The sequence below is a fragment of the Impatiens glandulifera genome, chromosome 4, assembly GCF_907164915.1.
Source record: "Impatiens glandulifera chromosome 4, dImpGla2.1, whole genome shotgun sequence".
In the NCBI taxonomy this organism is placed as follows: Eukaryota; Viridiplantae; Streptophyta; class Magnoliopsida; order Ericales; family Balsaminaceae; genus Impatiens; species Impatiens glandulifera.
Genome location: NC_061865.1, coordinates 36,035,766 through 36,050,182, shown reverse-complemented (window position 1 = coordinate 36,050,182; position 14,417 = coordinate 36,035,766). Strand labels below are relative to the sequence as shown.

The following is a 14,417-nucleotide window of genomic DNA, read 5'->3' as shown; positions in this document are numbered from 1 at the left end:
TAATTTATTGTCTTTATTGCATGATGAACCTTCTTATGCCTTATTTTTTTTTAATCCACAATTCTTTACACCAGTGCTTTTTCCCTTTTAATCACCTAGTTTATTTACAAAATCTCTTTGCTATTATCTTCATAATTTATATGGTTTTGTTTGAATACTAATTTAATAAGTTTAATTATTAGTATTATAATTTATATTAATAATAAATGTATATTCAAACTAAAATAAATATTGATATATCAAATAATTAAAAAATTTATTCCACAATTGTGCACATTCATTTGTTCTCCACCTAGTGTGTAAAATGTGCACTATGATGAATCTTAATATATATATATATAATTTTTAAAGTGTTTGGATTGCCGAGTCGAAAATTGTGGTTAATTTGAATATATATGTAAGAGTAAATGAATACTTGAGTCGGATTGTGAGTTTACCCGTCCATATATTTAAAACAGTTAAAAATAAAATTAAAAATACTATAAGTATGTTTTAAACTTGTAACATAACTAAACATAAACAAGTACAACCCTTAATTAACTAGGCTAATAAAACTTTATATTTTTAAATTCAATGTCAAATTTGATGAATACGAGACATTATTAATAATAAAAGTTCAACTTTTTAACTAATTTATAAATATATATATATATATATATATATATATATATATATATATATATATATATATATATATATATATATATATATATATATATATATAATGATGCTTAATTTCAAAGTGTTTCAGATTGTCAATTCGAGAGTTGTGGTTAATTTGAATATATATATGTGAGTAAAAATGGATACTTGAGTCGGATTGTGGTTTGACCCACCCACCCATAAACTTAAAACAGTTAAAAATAAAATTAAAAATGTTATATGTATGTTTCGAACTTTCAACCTAACAAAAATAAGTACAACCCTTTAACCAAGTTCAAGTGTGATTGAGATGTGGTTTGCCGATAGATAATAGTCCGGTAACAATTAAAATTGGTTAAAAAAATATGAATCAAATATTTGATTGTTCAAAATGTGAGGTCACGATGCTAAATATTAAAAAATATGAATTAAATATTTGATTGATCAAAAGTAAAAAGTATAAAGTTACGGGACTAGAGGTTCATTAAAAAAAATATGTGAGAAAATGAGTTATTTATCGAAGTGAATAAAATGTAAATAATAGTATTTTATTTATTTTTAATATATTAATTGTGGAATTTTAAATATGAGATACATATTATTATAAAAAAAAAAATTATATTATATATGCACACTGAATTTGTGTCAAAGGATAGTTATAAACGATGTGGGACAAATCTATATCAAACTTCAGAGTAATTCTCTCTCTCTCTAATATTTGATAATACAATTCGAATACAACCAAAAGATCAAATTTGTCAAGACTACTGTAGAATAATATTGACTTTATGAGGGATAAGTTTCTTCACAAATATTTAAACTATAGCTAATCTATTTTGTCTTTTGTAAATTATTCTGATTCTCACTCTTTTATTTATTTAAGAAGCTAGCACTATTTTTTTCTTGCCGCGGTTCATTTCAATTTAAATTGTTATTAGTCAGAATTGAATCGAAGACTTATGACATTTTAAAGAGACGGTTATTACTTAAACTATCGTAGTGAGTTACAAATCAATAGTGGTTTGACATCCACTCTCAAATTAACAAATAAATCAAGTTCATTAGCACTTTATTTTGGTGTTAATTAACTAGATCAAAAGAAGAAAACCAAGTAACTTTTATTTGATTTGGTGATAGATTGGAAAAGAAATTGGAATTCATTGTGGTTGGATAAATCAACTGTAAGACTGAGAGATAATCATTACTTAGAATAGTTTTTAAGCATATGATGATCCAGAGTGAAGGAATGATCTTTACATATCTGAATTTTTGTGTCATTTTCAAGTTTGGAGGTGAATCCTTCTCTAGATACTTGAAATTGATTCAAATTTGACCACTTTCCCTTGTTTACTTTACCTAAGCAATATATATTTTTGTTTTTATCATGGAAGCTGGTTGTAAGTTTAAGAAATTGCAAGATGGGAATTATTGTATCAATATCTTCACATGTGGTCTCATATACATCTCTAGAACTTTCCTAATGTTTTTGAGGATGATAATCTTGGCTAATCTAGATCCTTCTTATTGCTACACATATTTTCAATTTTTAATCCATTTTATTTTGCAAAAATTAGGGTGGGTGGTGTTATAACTTTTATGGTGGAAAATAATGAATGAATCAATATAAATATAAGAGTTCAAAAAGATAGGAAACTGATATTTGTAGGGCTACCTTAAAGGTAAACCCTCCAAAAATAGGTGTATGCCACTATTTTGATGTGTGTACATGGTATTTTTTTTTTAGTAAAAGTCGAAAGAATAGCTCACTTTGTACACAGAGCACGTATGAGCAAGCAGCGGAATAGTTTATAGTGAAAAGTTCATCTACGATGAATTGTTTCTACCGATGTGGGACGAAAGGCTTGTTTCCAATTTCGGCCAATGTCTAGTTTTTTCTATTACACCAGTGCTTTTACCCCTTTAATCTCCTAGTTGTACATTTGAATACAAATGTTGAGGAATAATAAAATATTGTTTGAAATGATCACATACAAGATGATCGTCTATGTCAGATGCTTTGTACGTTAATGAAAAACTGGATTTCCAACGATATGTATCGCATTATCACACCGCAGCGGGATTAGTAATGTAAATGAGACGTTCATGTCTTGTAGTAAAAATGAAATTCATTTGAGCTCACAAATTGTTGGTCATACTTCGGTATTATGCTTCAGCGAGGATCGAGAGACAATGCTTTGTTTCTTTGTCTTCCAAAATATTAGTGCATCACCATATTTGATACAATAACCTATGATTGATCGTCGAATGTTAGTGCAGGTAGCCCAATCTGTGTCTGAAAATCTCTCAAGTAGATTGTTAGATAAATAAGGATAAAACAACCCCAAACTAGGAGTCCCCTTCAGGTATCGCACAACCTAAAGGGTTGCAACCCGATGAATTTTTAAGGGTTGATTCATATATTGGCTTAACTATTGTACGCTAAAACTAATGTCGGATCACGTAAAACTGAGATAAATCAAACGCCCAATAAGAAGTTTAAACCTTTCGGGTTTAGATATCACAGTACTGTTTTTCTCATTCAATTTAACTTATTTTGTTATAGGAATTACAGTAGGTCTACAACCTGTTAATCTCGTGTCTCGGCAAAAATATTCAAAATATATTTTCGTTGATTAACATATATTCTATCATCAGTACGATATATTTCTAATCCTAAGAAATTATGAATATTTTGACAAATAATATTTCACACAATCAATTTGATATAAATTGTCTCCTACAATTAGAATAATGTCAACATTAACTAATAAAGTTAAAAAGAAATATTGATTTTCATTGTCAACAAACAATTATCATGAGAAGATTGTAAAAACTATAATTTATAAAATATTTTGTAAATTATAAATTTCACTACCTAGATGCTTATATTAAACAAGAGAAACTTTTTTAAGCTTACATACTTGACAAGTTTTAACTTCGGTATAGCCTTCTAAAATAATCGTATAAACATTCTCTTTAAGGTTATAGTAGAGAAATGCGTTTTTACATCAAATTGTTGTAAAAATCATTTATTAGCAGTAGTAAAAGTAAGAAATAAACAAATAATTACCGTTTTAGCTATCGGAGAGAAACTATCGTGAAAGTCAACTTCATTCTTTTGGTTGTATCCTTTCGCCACCAATCGAGCTTTATATTTTGCTACTGATCCATCTGGTTTCAATTTAGTTTTGAATACCCATCTACATCCAATTGACTTTTTTCCCCTTTGGAAGAGAAGTTAAAATCTAAGTTTTATTTTCTTGAAGAGCAATTAACTCCTCTTTCCTGGCTTGTTACCAATGATTAAGTTTTGAAACCTTTATGTATGTTTGAGGCTCTTTAATAGTAGAAATATTACCAAAAATTCTAGATTTTTTTTTTTTGCATTTATTTGTGTAAGGAAAAGTGTTAGGAGTATATGGTTTTTTATTCTGTGTAGATGATTCAATATTTAAACTCATCACATAGTCATTACACCATGCTTGTGATTTTCTTTGTCTTCCCACTTTTAGTTGTTCATCTTGTGATAAAGAATTTTCATCTTGTGAAAAAGAAGTTTGAGAATTCTCAAATTGTTCTTGAGAATATGTGTTTTCACTTTGGGGTTCAAAAATATTTTGATTTTTTGTTTTTTACTCTTTTAGAGTGTTGTCTGTGTAAGAATTAATATTAGAATCAGTTTCAGAATCATACAAATCAAAAAAATTGATTAGTACCAACATCATGATTATAAAAATTTATTTTTTTAACTTTAATTTTGTGAAAATGGAAGATTCTTTTCATGAAAAACATCTCTTGAAACAATAATAACTTATTGTTTTAAATCAAAAACCCTGAATCCATTTTGTCCTGATTGATAACCTAAGAAGACGCACTTTGACCCCTTGGTTAAAATTTATTTTATTTGGAAAATTATTTTTTATATAACATAAACATCCAAAAACTCTCAAATTATAATAATTTGGTTTTTGTTTATAAATAATGTGATATGGGCTGTCAGATTTTAAAATTTTGGAATGAGTTCTATTAATAACATGTGTTGACATTAATATTGAAAATGGCTTGAATATTCTAGGCATTTTGACTTCAAACATGCATTACCGAGATACTATAAGAAAATGCCGGTGTTTTCTTTCTACCACCTCATTTTGTTTGGGTGTGTAAACACACAATTTTTTTATGTAAAATTTTATTTTTCTTTAAAAGAAATTAATATTCGTTATTAACAAAACTCACTGCCATTATCTGTTCTAATAATTTTAACAGTCAAATTGAATTGAGTTTTTTATCATGGCATATAATTCAATGAATATTTGGATAACAAGATGTTTGTATTTAATCATGAATTTACTATAATCATCAATAATGGTTAACATAAAAAGATAATTTATAAATGAATTTTCTTTGTATGACACCAAACATCTATATGAACAATTTTAAAACAGCGTAATTTTAGAAGTACTACTAAAAGACAATTGTTTCAGTTTAGAGAAAGGATACACATCACAATGAACAATATCATCTTTATTAAAATAAAAAAATTCTTTAATGCAATATGAACAATGTGTCCAAGTCTCCTATGTAATTTGAAATAAGTACAACTATTTAGTGCAGTATTTTCTAACTCGAATTTAGATCCTATATTTTCAAGTAAGTACAAGTTTTGAGATAATTTTCTAGTTCCTATGATGTTGTTGTCCTTAAGATCCTGCAATATACAATCGGTAGGCAAAATTTGATATCGAATATGACTTGTCTTAGCAAGTTTAGATACTAAAATTAGTTTGTACTTACAGTTTGGAACATATATATACATACCATCAAGAAGTTTCAATTTATCAAATAGTTTTAATTTTTTTATACTTCTCATATGTTTAGTTGTTCCATCAAGTAAAAATAAATGTCCATTTGAACCTAGCTCCACTTTTAGTAATTCATATATATGTTTGATATCAAAATTAAACTGGCCAACATCTTTCAACAAACTTATGTTAGATTTAATCCAAATATGTTGATATACATGTGTTAATTTGATCATAACAAAATTTCAAGACTAATCAAACTGATTTATTAAAAGGCTTAATTGAACCCTTATTAATTAAAGTATAAAAAAATTGTATACAGAGAAACACTCATGCATGTAAATTAGTATTTTATGAAAGAACATAATATTTTATGTTTAGAGACACTAATTATGTGCGAGTAAGGGAGATGCGACGGACAGGAAGAGAGACCTAGATGGTGCAAAAAAATGTTTTTAATTTATAAATCGAAAGACGATTATGTTATTGAGGAATGTTGTTTTAATGAAAAACCCGAATGAAGATTAATAAACCGAACTCATTTGGATCATTGACACGTTGCTTATAGTATTTGTAATTATAATCTCAATTGTTATATATGTATGAACAATAAAAATAATTTATTTAATTGAGAAAATGGATTGAGAGTAGATCTAGTTGTGCAGTCCGCTGTTATATATATATATATAGCCCCCAGAGAACCGGAAGAGAAAAGAGGTCGGGCTGTACAAAACTCTAAAATCGAACCCTGCCCATCGTAGCACCTCACAATTAGAGGTGAGCAAATGGGTAAAACAAATTCGTTTTGTCCGATTCATATTAAATCCAAACTAAATTTATCCCATCCGAAATCTAAACCATTTTACTAATTAATACGGATCAGATACGGATTGGATTGAAAATGGTTTGGATAATTAAAACTAAAAAATATTTATATATATTAACTTGAAATTAGTCAATAATTTATTTTATTTTATTTTTAAATTTAAATTTTTTATTATTATTAAATTTGAATCTGAAAAAAATAATAATAAAAAAAATAAAAATCATTGTCAAAGTGATGTTAAGTAAAATATATATTATATTGAGATGAAATTTAATTTAAAAAATAATAAATTAAAAAATATATTTTTATTTAGATAGTTTGGATAATTTGGATAATTCTAATCCAATCCGATTTAATTCAATCCGAACTCAATCCGATCTGATCTCAATCCAATCCGAAATATCGGATCTGAATTAGTATTTAGAATTCAAATTGGATTAGATTTCAAATTAATCCACCCAATGCTTAACCTTATTCACAATCTCAAAGTCTGTATGCCTTCCAAGATTTTGTTACGCATATTCATAGTTATCATTTTATATTAAAGGAAATGAAAGCAAGATTTGCATTAAAATTACTTTATATGATATAAACTCTAAATTAACATTTTATATCATTTAGTCAAGCCCGCACTTTAGATAAATCAAGATTGACTTATAAGCAAGTGAGTTAAACATCTTGTAAATTAAACACTAAAATTTTATCCTTTTAAATTTACATAATTAATACAGAGAAAATTAAAATAGAAAAAAAAAAAACACTTAGATTAGTCTAATCTATTTTTTTTCTATTTTATTTTGTTGGTGTGGAGAAAAGAGACTTAGAGTCCTTTTATTAAAAAAAAAAATCAACAAAAAAATGTATCATTTAAATTACAGTAAAACAAACATCTATCTCAATAAGTTAAAATTAAACATATAGAATAATCAAATTACATTAGAATAGAATATAGGACAATATTAAAATAAATCTAGCTATCTATCTTACTTTGGTTAGGAGATTATGATTGGTTTTACCTCTTATTTTATAAATCGATTAACCGATCATTATTAGTATTGGTTTTACCGGTTTTGGTTCTATTGGTTTCGGTTGGTTTCGGTTGATTAATTGGTTTAACCGTGAACAGATAATTCAATTTTTAAAATTAAATATTAAACAATTTTAATGATTTCTTTTCCAGAATCCTTGTTTGTGTCGTACTGTTTATTTTTTTAAGAACCACACATGTGTGTGGAGCTCGCGAACAACCTTGCTATGTCAAATATCACGACTCTGGCATGTTTTTTTTTTTTTTTGTAATATATCTAATATTTACAAAAATAACTAATATAAATATATAAGATTAAATTATGTTAGAAAAATAATTCAAACGAATACTGAACCGTTTAACCGATAACAAACCGGTTAACTAGAACCGTTATAACCGAGTAATCAATAAACCTGTAAATTGAAACCGTTAAGCTATCGGTTCAGTTCAGTTATTGTTTCCGTATTTTTGTATAGCCCTAATTATGACTTAACCATAATCAATTTTAGTTTCCTTAACATGTATTCCAGTTTCGTTTGGTGACTGGGACATTTCTCCACATATGAGCAATATTGTTCTATCGATTTGAACATCTCATCAAAACTCTTACATTTTTTTCTACCCAGATTTGGTGTACAATATCTCCCAAAAACTTATGAGGGTGTTAGCCACAAATAAGTTAATTTTGACTTTCTTAGCCAACCATTTATGGATCATTTGTCTTTCTTCTGGGAAGCAGACCATGTCGAGAGTTATGGACAATCTCCTCCAAATCTTGATTGTCAACTGGTAGTTCCCAAGTTAATGAGCAGTTGTCTCCATTTCCATCTAACATAATACATAAGGTGTTTTCAGAATGACCACAAATTCACTGATTTTGTTTCTCGTCATTAGTCTCCCTTAGTATGCAAGCAAAAGAATAAAACGATGTCAACATGGTTGGTGTCTGCGATGTCGAATTACTTGACTTTGTAAGGGCAGAATTTGTACGTTGCGCCTCCCTTCACAATGTGATTATATTGGGAAATATGAATGACAATAAGATCGGGACGAAAAATCAACCTACTATTCTCACCCCATTTTATTTATTATTATCCTTGTTTATACCGTTCATACTATATTTTTAAAATATAATATTTTTTTATAAATTTATTTATTTATTTATAATTTAAAATATTAAAACATAATATTATTATGAATAAATAAATTTAAAATTCTTATTAAGTTTATAAAATATTAAAAATAAATAAATATATTAATGACATTATATATTTATAAGTTTCTAGTTAGGAAGGCAAATATTAAAATATGATCCATGCTAAATTTCCATTAACCAAATTAAAAACCTAAACTAATAAGCATGCAATCTACTAAGAAAAAGTGGTACAAGTGGCATGCCTATTGTAGACAAGTAAGAAAAGGTGGTACAAGTGGCAAGCCAGTTGTAGACAAATTAAAACCTTTAACAAGACATATGGTTAAATCTCCCCAAACTATCAACATCTAAATGAGATGTAGTAGTATATTTGTTGAGCTAAAGTCATCCTCATATTCAATTGATTCATGGGTTAACTCAACCAAATCTACTTTAACTGTTTGCACATCAAATTATATATTATATATTAAATGTTTACCACTTGTCTTTCACTTGCAAACTAAAACTCCCATCTCCCACTTGACCCTTCAAATGGCGTTAAATTGCAGCCCAAGGATTCCAGACATCTGTTAGCAGCCACATCTCTATGTTTTCCTTCATATATAAGAAGTCATTCCTCTTCTTTCCTTCACATCAACAAGTACAAGACTCTCAACTTTTTTCCTTTTAAAGTCTCTAAAGGAACACCAAAATCATGATTACATCCAACAAGCTCGTGAACATGGTTAGTAGGTGGCGAAAATGGGCAGCTATCAGCAGGAAACGAATCCCGGACACAAAAAGCTTCGAGAAGGGCCATTTTGCGGTTTACACAAGCGAAGGAAAACGGTTTGTGCTTCCATTGGCCTATCTCCATAATCATGTCATGTTAGAAATCTTTAGAATGGCTGAAGAGGAATATGGATTGGATGGGAATTATGGGAATGGTCCAATTGTGCTTCCCTTTGATGGTGCCTTTATGGAATATGCTAATTCTTTGATAAAAATATCATAATCCGGTGAAGATATAGAGGAGAGGCTGATCGTGATGTCAACGTTGCCCTGCGGTCAGTTATGTTTATCATCTTCATTGTTTGTCCAACATGATCAAACGGTCTGCAGCTTTTGATTTTGTATTGTTATAACAATTTTGTAAATGGAAGAAAGTTTAGTTTATCAAAAGAAAAGGGAATCATCAAAGTGTTATCACCAGAACAAACGATGAATATGTCTTATTTAGAATGAGTTTGAATTGAATATAAAATATAGATGTATTATCTATCTATATATTACAAAATTGACTATGCCATGTATATCGGAGAAGCATTGTTGTGCAGGCCATAAGGATTCTCAATAAATATATATATATATATATATATATATATATATATATATATATATATATAGTGGCGGACCAGAAATGTTTTCTCGGGGGTCAAATACATAGTAACGTAAAAAAATTTTGGCGATCAAATAAATGCATTTTTTAATTAAAATTTTACTCGGTAATTAAAAAAAATTATTAACAAGCACAATTACAAAATACTAACAATCACAATTACTAAATTATTTTTGTCCATGAGTCGGTATAAAAGAAGACAAAATCTCTTCATTATGTTGAGTATACCAATCAATCAATTCAAGAAAATACCTTTATTTGATGAACTATTTGACTCATCATGTCCTCGAAAAGGTAATCCTTGCCTCAATATAAAGCGTGTTACATCAAACATTGTCGTTAAACGAGTGCGATAATTTATTTCTAAATCACGACCATGTGTACGTAAAACGTTTCTCACGCTATGTCTTTGATCTTGAAATGATTCAAATTGAATTCTAGCTTCATTATGACAACTATTTGAAATTCCCATATGACGATTGAATCTTTCTAATACCCTTTTCCAATTTTTGTACTCATCTCTCATAAAGTTATCATCCACGTTTTCTCTATTTAAAGGTTTGAAAAGATAACACCAAAAACAAAATGATGCATCTTTTGATATGCTATATTATAACCATGTATATTTGATCAGTAACTGTTAGATAAAATTAGACCGGTTAATAGAACTTAACACAAATAAACCTCCTATGCAGGAACAGACAAAGAACCGGACCGGTCAAATCAATGAACGGTTTAAGAAGCTCAACTGGTCAAGTTATCAAACCGACCAGAAACATGACCGCACAAAGAAGGCAAGATCGGTCAAAACCAAAGGCCGGAAACACCAGATAGTCGGTCATTAACCGACCAGAAGCTAAAGCAATAACCGAAAGCCATCCGGTTAAGACAAATAACCGACCAGCATAAGAAGATACTTCAGGTATCTGTTGAGAATGATACCAAAGGAACAGACTGAACATTGCCATATTCATACAAGTCTGAGGACAGTCTGCAGGCTGCAGAAGACCGTCCTACAGGATCTTTCCACTTTAGGATAAATCAGAAAGGCAATCTTCCAAGTACAGACAACTATCTAACCGACAGTTACCACATTGAGTAAAAGACAAACCTAGCCGGTTTGACCTACCTACTGGAAGAACAGACCGCCAGGTCTGAAAAGTTGACCGCCAGGTCTGAATCACTGAACCTCTGCTCAACCAATCAAATTCAAGTAAAGAAATGTGACCGTTGGCACATCTCACCTATAAAAGGAGCAGCAGAAGAGGAGTAAATGTGGGACACACAGCGGGAACACAGTGGACAATTAATTTACAAGTGATAAAATTGTGTTCTATCTCTAGAAAAGCTTAAGTGCTAAGTTGAAGTGTATATTTACAATTTCGGTGTAAATTGTACGGGTGTTATCGAGCATGAAATAAGTCTCGATCGGATTGTATTTGTATTCCTTAGTGAATATCCTTCTCGCGGTTTCGAGAGGAAGGGGTGACGTAGGAGTTTTATCTCCGAACATCCATAAAAACCTGTCTTGTTATTTACTTTCTGCCGGTTCTACATTCTTACCAATCTGCACTAACCCATCTACACCGCTATAACCGTTTTTAACACTACCTAAACCAAATCACTAAGATCCAAAACCAACCCAGCAACTTTCAAACCTGTCCTATTCAAAACCGGTTCTGCCTATCTTGTGAGTGTGCTACTTCAACCTGAAACAAACCTCTTCCGTGCTTGAATCTGGTTCAAGGGTTTGTGACAGTTTGTGTAGTATTGAAACCCCGGTGTTAATCTCTAACAGAATTAATCACCATCCTTTGAGTGAGACGCGCTAACCGGGCAACCCCGGTCCTCCAGTCGCGACCTAGATCCTAACAGTAACATTAGACTCATTAGTAGGCTCATTAATTGATTGAGAAGGCTCAAGCTGGTCATGTGATATAGAAGTACAAATTCGTTTATAGAACATCTACATTATTCTATATCTTACATAAAATAAATAACTAAAAATAAATATGTGTCACAACCCTAAACCCCTAAATAAAATCTAACAAATACATTTATTTGTTGAAATAGTTTAAAACTAATTTAAAATTTAAAAATATAAAATAATATCTTATCCTTATATTTATATAAATTGTTATTTTACCCTTATATATATATTATTATTTTAATTTTTATTTTATAATTAATTTGTATTATTAATTATATTGAAATTAATAATATATATATATTTATATATATAATTATAATATAAATGGAGTTTTAAAATAAATAATAATATTATATAATTTTTATTATTTTATATATAATTCTTTATATTTTAACTTATATAAATAAATGTTAAGTATATATTAACTAAAATTTATGTATTATTATAAATATTGTATCTTAGAAATATTGTTAGTATAAAATAAAATATTAATAATAATTATTTTAATAAAATTATATTTGAAATTAGAATACTATAATTATGAATTAGTGTTTTTTTTATTAATTTTTATAAAAGAAAGTGTTAGTTTATTATAAATATTTATATATTAGAAAATATTGTTTGTATAAAATAAAAAATATATTATTTTATAAAAAACAGTGTGAGATTTATATATTATATTTTAACTTATAATATATATTTATATATATATATAATTATAATATAAATGTAGTTTAAAAAAAATAATAATATTATATGATTTTTATTATTTTATATATAATTTTTTATATTTTAACTTATATAAATAAATGTTATTTATATATTAACTAAAATTTATGTATTATTATAAATATTGTATTTTAGAAAATATTGTTTGTATAAAATAAAATATTAATAATAATTATTTTAATAAAATTATATTTGAAATTAGAATATTATAATTATGAATTAGTTTTTTTTATTAATTTTTATAAGAGAAAGTTTTAGTTTATTATAAATATTTATATATTAGAAAATAATGTTTGTATAAAATAAAAAAAAATATTATTTTATAAAAAAAGGTGTGAGGTTTATATATTATATTTTAACTTATAATATATATATTTATATATATAATTATAATATAAATGGAGTTTTAAATAAATAATAATATTATATAATTTTTATTATTTTATATATAATTTTTTATATTTTAACTTATATAAATAAATGTTAAGTATATATTAACTAAAATTTATGTATTATTATAAATATTGTATCTTAGAAAATATTGTTCATATAAAATAAAATATTAATAATAATTATTTTAATAAAATTATATTTGAAATTAGAATATTATAATTATGAATTAGTGTTTTTTTATTAATTTTTATAAAAGAAAATGTTAGTTTATTATAAATATTTATATATTAGAAAATAGTGTATGTATAAAATAAAAAATATATTATTTTATAAAAAACAGTGTGAGATTTATATATTATATTTTAACTTATAATATATATATTTATATATATATAATTATAATATAAATGTAGTTTTAAAATAAATAATAATATTATATGATTTTTATTATTTTATATATAATTTTTTTATATTTAACTTATATAAATAATGTTATTTATATATTAATTAAAATTTATGTATTATTATAAATATTGTATATTAGAAAATATTATTTGTATAAATAAATATTAATAATAATTATTTTAATAAAATTATATTTGAAATTAGAATACTTATAATTATGAATTAGTTTTTTTTATTAATTTTTATAAAAGAAAGTTTTAGTTTATTATAAATATTTATATATTATAAATAATGTTGGTATAAAATAAAAATATATTATTTTATAAAAAAAGTGTGAGGTTTATATATTATATTTTAACTTATAATATATATATTTATATATATAATTATAATATAAATGTAGTTTTAAAATAAATAATAATATTATATTATTTTCATTATTTTATATATAATTCTTTATATTTTAACTCATATAAATAAATGTTATTTATATATTAACTAAAATTTATGTATTATTATAAATATTGTATGTATAAAATAAAATATTAATAATAATTATTTTAATAAAATTATATTTGAAATTAGATACTATATTTATGAATTAGTTTTTTTTATTAATTTTTATAAAAGAAAGTGTTAATTTATTATAAAGATTTATATATTAGAAAATAGTTTTGGTATAAAATAAAAAAAATATTATTTTATAAAAAAAGTATGAGGTTTATTATAAAGGAAATGTGAGAGGCTGACCCTCCGTTATACATTTCAGCTCTAAAACCAGCAAGACAAAGCCTTATTTGGTAAATATGTATATATAAAATATCTTAAAACTTTTACCCTGAATGGGAAACCCAGCCCCTAGTAGGTCCGCCACTAATATTATATATATATATATATATATAATACAAAATGTTCTTCTTTTTGAGAAAATTTTCTCCCTATATGCATGCCGGTATTTTAAGGAACAATTTGGCTACTATCAGCAAGACCCAAAATGATTCTGAAATATGAAAACTTAACTTCCTATAGTGGTTTAGTGAAGATATCGGCCACTTGTTGCTCGGTTGAAACATATTCTAGCCGAATATGTTTTTATTCTCGGATAAAATGATGTCGAATGTCAATATGA

At 26.3% G+C, this 14,417-nt stretch overlaps 1 protein-coding gene across 1 annotated transcript; it reads left to right on the top strand.

Moving 5' to 3' along the window:
- Window positions 1-9,174: 9,174 nt before the first annotated feature.
- LOC124935070 (auxin-responsive protein SAUR66-like) lies at window positions 9,175-9,447 on the top strand. Its single transcript, XM_047475533.1, has one exon. It carries the CDS (start codon window positions 9,175-9,177, stop codon window positions 9,445-9,447), a length of 273 nt encoding a protein of 90 aa, XP_047331489.1.
- The last annotated feature ends 4,970 nt before the right edge of the window (window positions 9,448-14,417 follow it).

Coding starts and splice junctions, on each gene's coding strand:
- LOC124935070 (XM_047475533.1), top strand. CDS start 9,175: ATGGTTAGTAGGTGGCGAAAATGGGCAGCTATCAGCAGGAAACGAATC.